This window comes from Syzygium oleosum, unplaced genomic scaffold, assembly GCF_021117445.2.
Source record: "Syzygium oleosum isolate NSW1041296 unplaced genomic scaffold, Sole_v2.1 Sole_v2.25, whole genome shotgun sequence".
Taxonomy (NCBI): Eukaryota; Viridiplantae; Streptophyta; class Magnoliopsida; order Myrtales; family Myrtaceae; genus Syzygium; species Syzygium oleosum.
In genome coordinates this window covers 3,572,802-3,584,508 of record NW_026607509.1, presented here as the reverse complement: position 1 = coordinate 3,584,508, position 11,707 = coordinate 3,572,802, and the positions used below count along the sequence as shown (strand labels likewise).

The following is an 11,707-nucleotide window of genomic DNA, read 5'->3' as shown; positions in this document are numbered from 1 at the left end:
CTTTCCTTCCTTGGCCATGGTCGGTCGCCGGCGACCGGCTACAGGCCAGGGTCAGCGAGGGCATCGCGGCCCTCGCCGGTAGCGACGGCGAGGTCGGCCTCGCCTTGGCTGGGTGAGGGCCGCGGGCGGCAGGCCGAAGAACAACAAACCAAAAAAAAAAAGAAACCCAAGAAGAATCAGAAATGGAAAAATTGTTCTAGAATCAAAAAGCTATTTTTTTTGCTTCTTGATTTTATTCCAAAATTGATTCTGGGAACAATTTTTTGCAAAATTGTGCCCGGGCACAAAAAATTTAACAAACGGATTTCTGTTTCCAAACTAATTCTAGGAACAAATGATAAGTTGCCAAACGGGCCCTTACTATGATTAATAGGAATTGCAAGGGAATCAAATCGAAACATTTACGCACTTAACACCGAGTATGTTCTCATATTAATGTTCGGCACCAATCCTTTACGGTGAAAGGACAATTCGTGATACTTTTAGGAAAAGAGAATCACACCCCAAAAAGTTTATATTTACTGTGTTGACACTTATTTTTTAATTTACTCAAAATTAATTATACAAAAATTTAAGGGTTAATGTCCTTAATTCCTAAAACAAAAACATTTAATATTTAATAGCATTGCATATAGACATTAGGTATTTTTGCATTATTAGGATTTATTAGAACATATTTTTTTTATAAAAAAAAATCAAATCGGGCCGGGTCAGGGCCAGCCCGACCCGACCCCTTCTTCTTTTCCCCTCACTCGCGCGCAGCACTGGCCCTCTCCCTTTCTCTCTCTCTCACGCAACCGGCCACGGCCAATCTCTTCACCTCACCCACGCACGGCCCAGCCATCTCTTAGAATGGCGGGTCTCGACATACTGTATCAATCACAAGATATGCTCAAGCACAAAAAATAATTTTCCCGATCTTAAAGGGCATAGAATATTCCTAGCATATAAAGAAAGGACATATCTCGCCGATACATTCAGGTAGACCATTCCCTTAATAATACCATTCAGAAAGAAAACGTAAGTATATAATAATAAGTCCTTTATTTAATATATTAAGCGACGATAATCATTTTTGTTGAATATCAAATATGACTCGCTTATTCACGTCAAAACCCCACAGAAAAACAAGAAGAACTCTAAAACAACACTTCAGGTGGAGATTATAACCGTGCTGTCGCTGCCCAGATCACCTGCAATTCCCTTGGAGCTGGTGACCCGGTCGGGAACATCCACCTCGCCGGACCCGGCTTTGATGGACCCGGTCCACTCAGCTTGGGCCCATAGGGATGACCCCCCGTCGCTCAGCACGGCGGTTGCGGCGTCTCGCATGGCCAGGACTCGATCCCTTATTGCTCTCCCTTTCTCCGATCGCATCAGCTCATTGACTCGCTACTCCAGCTCATCCGCTGAGATGAGCCCATTCAACCTCTGCTCCGCGTAGAGCGGCCAGGCCAGCATGGGAAAGCCTCGGCACACCGCCTCAAGCACCGAGTTCCACCCGCAGTGCGTCACGAACCCGCCCACCGAGCTGTGGCTCAGTACCTCCACCTGCGGGGCCCACGACTCTGCTATCATCTCCCTCCCTCTTGTCCTATCCACAAACCCCTCGGGCGGGAACGACACGACGCCCGGCTCGACCTCGGCTAACACCTACCGAGCCTCATCGTGAGGCGGCGGGACCCGCACCACCCACAAGAACCGCACTTTGCTCCTTTCCAACCCTATTGCCATTTCCTTCAGCTGCCTCGTCGAGAACACTCCCATGCTCCCAAAGCTCAGAAACAGTACGCTCCGGCTCGGCTGCGAATCGAGCCAACTCAAGCACTCGTGCCTCTCTTCGCCACCTTTGGTTCCTCCGCCGGTAGCCACTTGTTAGCGATATTAGGATATCTATTTGATTCTGCATATCTCTCGGGATTATGCATATATCTCTTTCGATATTGCATATCCTTGATTGATTTAGATTTGATACAATATTTATCTTGTTTCCTTAATTATTTATCTAATAAGCTTATAAATAGGTTCTCCATGTACTCTTTTATATATTATCAAAAATACAAAAATCATTCTTCTGCTTTACTTTTAACTTGGTATCAAAGCCACCGTTCCTAAGGCAACTTAGTGCACCGGGTGCACTTCGCACCCGGTGCGCACCTCACACACCCCAGAAATTTACCCAATCCTATTTTTCCGCTTTATCATCCTTAGCGCAAAATAAATCCATCTCCGCTCAACAGTGTACATCTGGGTATCTTATTTCCGTATGAGTAAGCACCGCGGTGGTCGTGTTTCGACAATCGCACTGACCCCATCGCCCGTCGAGACTTTTTCATGGAGGTGGCTTTCTTTCAATGCCAGCCACAAAGGCCGCATCCCAGTAACTATTTTTCAAGCCAGCCATATAGGCCGCTTGATGCTACGATAAAGGCCGCGTCACTTAGTTACTGTTTCGCAAGCTAGCCCATTGGCCGTTTGCTATTCCCCTCCGATTCTCGACCTTTCGCGCGTCATTTCAAGAAGCCGACACCACCACCAGACTTGCAACTGTCAGACGATCAACAAATTGAAATCTCATCGTTAATGAAAGCCTGGAGCCAGCACACGCACCCTACGCGCAGCTACGCCACGCATCCTCCATGGGTCCAGATTATTTTTTAAACTCAAGTTGATTTGTTCCAATTCACTTGCATTTGAGGAAGATGTTAGCGATATTAGGATATCTATTTGATTCTGCATATCTCTCGGGCCTTGATTGATTTAGATTTGATATTATGTTTATCTTGTTTCCTTAATTTTTTATCTAATCAGCCTATAAATAAGCTCTCCATATACTCTTTTATATATTATCGAATATACAAAAATCCTTCATTTGCTTTACTTTTAACTCCATCAGTGGCCTGACACAGTATGTCGGAGGAGTGGCGCTGTCCGGCACGCAGAGGCCGTCCCTCAGAGCCTTGAGAGCGCTGGCTTCAAATGAGTCGAACGTGTTGACGATGAGACCGGCCGAGTTAGCCATCTGAACCGCCGTGTCCAAGAAAAAGTTATAGACCTTGAGGCTTCGATTGCTGATGGCCATGGGCATGTCTCGGGGCGAGACTGGAGGGAAGCCAGGCATCAGAATGGGCACGTCTAGGTCTGTGAAGCTCTCGGGGTACATCTTGTGAAGAGCGGGAACGTACAGGAACGAGGCCAACGCGCTCGCGCCGGAGGTGAAGTAGTAGTAGGTGGGGATGTTGAGGAAGGTGGAGACGCCGAAGGCGGCGTTGCAGAAGAAGTCGATGACGAAGGCTTTGACGGCGGAGGACATGGAGAGAGAGACGAGGGTCTGGTGGAGCGTCGGGTTGTGGAGGCGGACGATTTCGAAGGTGGAGAGGATGAAGTTGGCGGGAGAGGAGGAGAGGTGGTCGGAGTTGGGAGGGAGATGGCGGGGAGATGGTGGAAGGTGATTGAAGGGTGGGATGCGGAGACGGCGGCGACGAAGTGGGTGTTCGGAGGTGGGGTGGAGAGGAGGAGGACGGTGACGGAGAAGGAAGGGTGGTGGTTGAGGATGTGCTTCCCGAGCTCCACCATGGAGGCGAGGTGGCCTCTCCCTGGTGAAGGGTATTAGATAGTCAAATGTCTAAGGTTTCGATTAAGAGAGAAGAAAGTGCCCTCTTCAGTGATAAGAGAGGGTTCAAGGGTCAGAGGCGAACCGGTGCTGACAATAAAGATGGCAAGTCGAGGAAAAGCCATGTCGAATGGCAAAAGCAACCAGCTCGTGAAGAATGGCAAAAGCGTCCAGGAGAGACGAGTCTTCGACTAGGGGGAGCCTGGCGGGGCGATGGCAAAAGACGTAGTGGATGATGTTACGTCTGCAGCAAGGAGGGCCACTTTGCCAGAGATTGTCGAGCGAAGAAAGTTGAAGGAAATGTCGCAGCATTATCGAAGAAGACTGATTTCGATGAAGATAAGGAACGGGATTTCCAAACGTCTGTTGCAATGGTGGTATCAGACGAGCTCGCTGCCTCTTCCACAGTCAAGTCAAACGATGCGATGGCATTAATCTCTGTAAGTGAAAAGTCGATTAATTATGATTTCGACTGGATTGTTGATTCAGGGTGTTCGAGTCATATGACTGGAGATCAAGGCAAGCTGTCGAACATGCGTGAATATACCGGAGGACGTGTTGTTATTACTGCAGACGGCTCGAGGTTGCCGATTACTCATATCGACAAGACGATGATAACTCCTCGATTCCATTCACAGCTAGTTGAATTGAAAAGTGTGTATCACGTGCCAGGAATGAAGAAGAATTTATTGTCTGTGTCCCAGCTCACAGACTCGGGTAATTATGTGGTGTTCGGTCCACGAGATGTTAAGGTGTACCGAAGTGTGAAGCCCACTGGTCGACCAATCATGGAGGGACGTCGGCTGGAGTCCGTTTACGTGATGTCTGCTCAAACGGCATATGTAAACAAAACCCGAAGGAATGATACACCTGATTTATGGCATGCGCGGCTTAGGCATGTAAGTTATCACAAGTTGAAGGTGATGATGCAGAAGAACATGCTGAGGGGTCTTCCCCAGTTGGAAGTGCAAGAAGATGTGGTTTGTGCCGGGTGCCAGTATGGGAAGGCACATCAACTTCCGTATGAGGAATCATCGTTCAAAACTCGGATGCCTCTCGAGCTCGTTCACTCGGATGTGTTTGGTCCAGTGAAGCAGCCGTCTGTTAGCGGATTCAAGTATATGATCACTTTCATCGACGACTTCTCCAGGTATGTCTGGGTTGTTTTCATGAGGAAAAAATCCGAGGCGTTTATTAAATTTAAGGTGTTTAAGGAGAAGGTTGAAAGTGAAGTAGGCAGAAAAATTCGTTGCCTACGCACCGATAACGGGGGAGAATACACTTCCTACGAGTTCACGAAATATTTGCAAGAGTGCAAGATACGTCGACAGTATACTTGTCCGTATACACCGCAGCAGAACGGTGTTGCCGAAAGAAAGAATCGGCATCTAGCTGAGACATGCAGGAGCATGTTGCACGCGAAGAATGTTCCACCGAGGTTTTGGGCCGAATGTATGAAGACAACGGCTCACATGATTAACAGGCTGCCACAAGCAAGGTTTGGTTTTATGTCACCATACGAGAAGCTATGGAATCGCAAGCCTGTGGTAAGTCACTTTAGAGTTTTCGAGTGCGTATGTTATGCATTTGTGCCTGATCATCTTTGCAGCAAATTCGACAAGAAGGCGATTCGCTGCATATTCGTGGGATATGATGATCAACGAAATGGGTGGAAGTGCTGCGACCCTACAACAGGGAGGTGCTATACTTCAAGGAATGTGGTGTTCGATGAATTGTCGTCTTGGTGGTCACCTCAAGCTGTCGAATTGCCAAATTCACAGCATTTCGACGAAGAGGTCGAAGAAAGGCCGAAAGAATTCGACGAGAATCAGCCTATTGAAAAAGATGTCGAAAAAGATGTCGACACACAGTCACCAGGATCAACAAGTTCATTTGATGAGCGTCCAAGGTCGACAGAAGAACTTCGACCAAGTCAGGTCGAAGAACTTGAAGAGGAGGAGCCTCAACTTCGGAGATCGACGAGGCAAAGGAAGCCAAACCCCAAGTATGCCAATGCGGCATTGACTGTAGATGTTGGCATGGTCGAGCCTTCGACATATGAAGAAGCCTCGAAGGGTACAGAATGGAGGAAGGCCATGGAAGAAGAAATCCTCGCACTAAAGAAGAATGAGACGTGGGACTTGGTACCGAAACCTGAAGAGGTACGTCCTATTTCCTGCAAATGGGTTTATAAACTTAAAACTCGACTAGACGGGTCGATTGAGAGGTATAAAGCACGTCTAGTGGCTCGAGGTTTTTCGCAAAAATATGGGGTTGATTATGAAGAGACCTTTAGCCCGGTAGCAAAGGTTACCACAGTTCGAGTTCTATTAGCACTTGCAGCAAGCAAGTCGTGGAATGTGTGGCAGATGGATGTGAAGAATGCTTTCTTGCATGGAGAACTTGAGCGAGAGATATACATGGAGCAGCCAGATGGTTTCAAGAGCAAAACTTATCCAGAATATGTCTGCAAGCTAAAGAAAGCGTTGTATGGCTTAAAGCAAGCCCCGAGAGCGTGGTATGGAAAGATTGCAGAATTCTTGTTGAAGAGCGATTATAATGTAGCTCCAGCAGACTCGAGTCTGTTCATGAAGGCAGAAGATGGAAAGGTTGCAGCTGTGCTGGTTTATGTGGATGATCTCATCATTACTGGAGATGATGAAGATGAGATATGTCAAATTAGAGCCAACCTCTCTGTGCGGTTCTAGATGAAGGAGCTTGGAGAGCTGAAACACTTTCTGGGGCTCGAGGTTGATAGGACAAAAGAAGAATTATTCCTATGTCAACAAAAGTATGCACGAGATCTCTTGAAAAAATTCGGGATGCTCGATTGCAAACCTATATCTACTCCGTTGGATGGGAACGCAAAGCTATGTGCTGAAGAAGGTCGAGAGCTAGAAGATTCGTCTATGTATAGGCAACTGGTAGGTAGTCTAATCTACCTTACCATAACTCGGCCTGACATCGCTTTTGCAGTGGGAGTAGTGAGTCGATTCATGGAGAAGCCAAGGAAGCCTCACTTGGATGCAGCCAAGCGTATCCTGAGGTATGTAAAGAAGACTTTTGATTTTGGGCTTTTGTATAAAAAAGAATCATCGGGTGAGTTGGTCGGTCGTTGTGATGCCGGCTATGCTGGAGATCAACACACACGGCGATCAACTACTGGATACTCGTTTCATCTTGGATCAGCAGTAGTATCCTGGTGCAGTAAAAGACAGCCGACTGTGTCTTTGTCTACAACAGAAGCTGAATACAAAGCAGTAGAAATGGCAGCTCTGGAGAGCATGTGGCTAGTGCCGTTATTGGATGATCTTCATCAGTCGATAGATTATTCGACAATATTGTATTGTGATAATCTATCCGCTATAAGCTTGGCAGAAAATCCAGTTTTCCATGCTAGGACTAAGCATATGGAAGTCCACTATCACTTTCTGAAAGAGAAAGTGTTGGAGGGCGAGATCAAGATGGAGTACACCAAGACAGGTGATCAAGTTGCTGATATCTTCACCAAAGGTCTTGGAGCTGCAAAGTTTGAAGAGTTTCGAACTCAACTCGGTATGGTTTCAAAATCTATCCTAAGAGAGAGTAGTTGGTGAGGGGGAGTATTGAAGATATCACCGCCTTATCTCTCTAGATCTTTCGTAATTAGTCTTGACCTTTCGTATTTCAATGACTAGTTAATGTGATTGTTTGTATTTGGTCTTGACCTTTCGTGTTTCGATATCTAGTTAATATCATATACATGTATAGTTATTTATGAGTCATATCAAGAGTCATGTATTATGCCTATATAAAGGCAAGTCTAGTTAAAGTATTTGTAAGGTGAATCAAGTTATAATAAAATAGTTTATTCCTCTCCTCTCCTTGAGTGTTTTTCCTTGAGAGTTACCAATTAAAGTCGTTCACCTTCGAGAGTTGTCGACGATAGTTATCGACGATCGAGGCTTTCACTTTTGAGTGTTACACCTTAAATCTCAACAGAGCAAGCTCTGGAGGAGAGAGAGAGAGAGTGCAGTAATGGCGGTGGTGCTTTGTGGAGACTGTAGAGAGAGAGAGAGAGAGAGAGAGAGAGAGAGAGAGAGAGAGAGAGAGAGTGGGTGAGATCAGATCAAAAAGGAATAAAAAGCAAAAAAAAAAATAAAGAAGAAGAAACCGAAAATCGAGCCGAATCGATTTTTTTGGTTTGGTTCAAGGACGCACCCCAACAGTAAAAAAATCTAATCGAATCGAACCGTTGACACCCCTAGTGTGGGGAACGGTGGCCGAGGGAAGGATCGGAAGACGGAGGAGATTGTTATCAGGTCTGAGTAAGATTTGATTTAAGTGTGGTGAGCACTAAAGTTAAGAAGCCACGTGTTGCAATCCTATAAATGAGACAGCAGATTGGACCAGGACTGGGGACATCAGATCTTCATCCCCGTGGAAGCAAGAATTCAAGAATTCTTAGCACGTCTGTGTTCTCCTTTCTAAGGAAAACAGCAAGCCCTAATATAACTGCTTTGATTTGAAGTCTCATGTCCCCCAACGTGCGATGCTATGAAGTTCTCCACAAGAATGAAGTTCTGCACATGCACAGAGAAAACGCACAACACTCACTTCACCCACTCTTGATCAGGCAGAAGAAATCTTGCATGCCCTTTTGTTTTTATTGGGAAGAAATCTTGCGTGCAATTGAGGAAGGAACAAGCAACGGCGTTCTAAGTGCCTACTTTATCTAGTACAAAAAGCTCTGCTGCAGCAAAGACTTTTTAAGTTTATGACTCATTTTGACAGCTCTACTCATTTTGACAGCAAAGACTTGTTGGGTACTCGAATTTAACTCGTCTGTCTAAATACTCATTTATAGTTTGACCTATATTACAAACTGTCGCGACCTAAAATTCATCTCAGGCTAATGGATTGTTAAGACTAAGCCTAACTCGGACCCTCCCAAGCCCTATCAATTCGCAACTTAGGGTTTAAGTTTTTTAACATGCAAAAGTTTTTATGCTCGGAGTCGCCACTAATCAATTTATAGTAGGTTGATTAGAAACCTAAATAAAACATAGGGAGATATGTTTTATTCCTACGAACCAGAGATTCTAAGCCCGGGGACTTGATTACGCTAGATCTGGTCTAACGCCCTTTCGGTACCTTTTCTTTTCAAAAAATGTTTTGGCAGGCAGTTTGGATCCATTTCAACTTAGTTACTAACATGTGAGGTGTTCATGCGAGTGCGCAAACTACCAATTTAACACCCAGAAAGCATTAAATAAATTGCAAGTTTGGAAGAATTACTTACCTGGAAGCAACGTAAGCATCTGCATTGTTAGCTAGAAAATCACATTGACACCCTAATATGATTTCTAATTAACAAGCAATTCACTCAATTTCTTTTTTTGGATTTTCACTTATTTAAATGAAAGCTAGCCTATATGCAATGACATGCGAAAATTAACATGTGATTAATGCAGCCTAACATGCAAACTATATGTCATACGACGACGTGACCTAATTCTAACGACAGACAAATGATTTATTTTTGGTATTTTCAAATGAAATTCGAAATAAAAAATGCCAATTATCTAAGCATGCAATTTTAGACTAAAGAAAGCAAATTAACCTATTCTAGAACCCTCTTTTTGGTATTTTTTTTTATCGAAATTCGAAATTAAAATCAACCCGAAATGAACTATCAAGGTTAGAATAATATCTAATTAAACTAGGAAACAAATTACCCTAATTCCTAATTTAAATTAGAAATTATCTTATCTTTCTAGCAAATCTTGGTTGTGCTATTCTATTCAAAAAAAATGTTATCTAGATATATTCTAAACATGCAACATTATCTTCAAAGAAATCAATTCAAATTGCATCTAATCTTTTTGGGTTTTCTTTTAAAGAAACAAAATCAAATAAGAGATAAACACCACCATCAAATCAATATCCACAATCCGCAAAATTTTTCTTATCAAATTTAAATGAGGCAAAGAAATCAAACTAACGGTCATATCTATAGGGTTATAGATATCGACAGAAAGTTGATTGGTCAAATTCGGAAAGCAAATAAAATCTATTATCGTGTCCAAGTGATTATGGACAAGATAACGATTTTTCGTATCGCCGCGTATCGTACCTTAGGGATAAGGTCGAATAGTGGTCCAGATACGTTGCTAAATTAGGCAAAATTCCTAATTTTAAGTGTTTCAAATATTGCGGATATCCCAAATATTATCCTAAGATTTAGCAATCCACCAAATAATATCCACGAAATATTCAAACACCGAAAACTTAAGAAATTAAATATTTCAAAAAATATTCGGATAATGATCTTACTTAATTTGCGGATATTTTCCAAATTCGAACTTGCGGATCGGGATTACGGATTGCGATGAGCGGCGAAACGGTGGCCGACGGATCGACGACGGGCAGCGACTCCCCGCGGGACAGCAGCGGCGGTACTGAACGAGCTTGCACGGGTCGACAATAGCAGCGACGAGTGGTCTTCGGAAGTCACGGAACAGCAGCAGCTCACCACGGGAGGGCGACGAACGTCGGGGATGGCAGCAACTTCGGAGGATGTCGGCGTTGTGGTGGGGCAGGCGTCGCACGGAACGCAACCAAAGGAACAGCCGGCGTCGGGGTTGGCCTCGTGCGAGCAAGGGTAGCGACCAGCAGCAGTGATGGTGTGAGTGCAGCGGCGACAACAGCAGCGGGATTCTCAAGCGCCGCGAAGGAAGCAGCAGCGGAACCTGGGGGCAGCAACTGTTGACCAAAATTCCACGAACATGGACTAGTGGAATTGCTAGACACCTGGACTCTTTCTTCAACTTCACGTGGGTTTGTCTATTCAATTACCAAACACGCTTGATTTGACCGTGTTTGGCGTTGATCTAGGCTCCTCCACTGCTGGTCTGGACAGCAGAGGGACGCGAGCGCCGGCAGCAGCAGCTGGTGCAGTGGCAGTGGATCGTCGACAGCAACGGGAGCAGGCTTCGACCAGCAGCAGCTCGGGTCACCTAGGGACGGCAGCGGGTAGCAAAGGTGACGCAGGGCAGAACAGCAACCGAGCTCGGCGGGCGCTGGTCGGACTCGGTGGCGGAGGCAACGTGAGAGTGGCAACAGGGGTGTCGCGGACACGATGGAAGGGCGGCGTGGCGGTGGTTCACACACACGCAACTGACTCTGTCTCTCTCTTTCTTTCACTCACGTGTTCTCTGAAATTTCTGAACTTGAAAATTATGAGCGCCCCCCTTGATTATGACGCATAACGACATATTTATATCGCAACCCTAGGTTAATTAACCGGGCTTCCTAGTCTTAATGGGCTTAGGCTTGGGCTTAGATTTTAATTTAATTTAAATGGGCTGAATTAATTAAGGATAATGGGCCGAATTAAGCTCAAATTAAAACAACCGAGCCCGTTTGACTTGTAATTCCCGGCCCTTGCATTCCAAGCGAGCCGAGTCTCGTTCGATGAAATTTTAAGCTCATTCGCCACTGCCAATCTGATGCAAAAAATGCAATTAAATTAAATGGACCTAAACTATATGTTTATGCAATTTAAATATTTTTGTTTAGGGGTTAAAAATTTAATCCCTAATTTTCTATGCAAATTACACTAAATGATACGCCAAAATTTAGGTGTCAACACAAACTAGCCTGCTACATCCTTATATAACATTCTCATTAAGAATATTTAACCCTTTTAGGGATATTTTCGCATATCTGAAGTGAATACTTCACTCTAGAGAACCTTTCTTTTCTTACTTGTACGTAGAAATAAGAGCCAAGGTTTTGCAGTTGCTGTACTTGTACATGGAAAATGAGGATAGAGTGATGCTGCACATACTATCATTCATAGTGGAAGTGATTTTACAAACTCATGTAGCAAATGCAATTAAGAATTAAGCAAGTATGCCATACGAAATCATAAACTTATAATCTGCCACGTCAAGTAATAAACAAATTATAACAATCTCATCGCTTGCATCATTCATGAAGACGGTTAATGCTAGATATACTAACAAGTGGCAAATTACAATGACTTTTTCAGTTAACAAGAATATGTTTAATAGTCAACTCCAGCCTGTCACATAAGTTCATAAACGAAAT

General features: G+C 44.5%; 1 protein-coding gene and 1 pseudogene across 1 annotated transcript; one reads left to right on the top strand and one right to left on the bottom strand.

Moving 5' to 3' along the window:
- Positions 1 to 1,152: 1,152 nt before the first annotated feature.
- LOC115671618 (UDP-glycosyltransferase 88B1-like) lies at positions 1,153 to 3,606 on the bottom strand (annotated as a pseudogene).
- Positions 3,607 to 6,321: 2,715 nt separating this feature from the next.
- Positions 6,322 to 7,209, top strand: LOC115671619 (uncharacterized mitochondrial protein AtMg00810-like). Its single transcript, XM_030593250.1, has one exon. It carries the CDS (start codon positions 6,322 to 6,324, stop codon positions 7,207 to 7,209), a length of 888 nt encoding a protein of 295 aa, XP_030449110.1.
- The last annotated feature ends 4,498 nt before the right edge of the window (positions 7,210 to 11,707 follow it).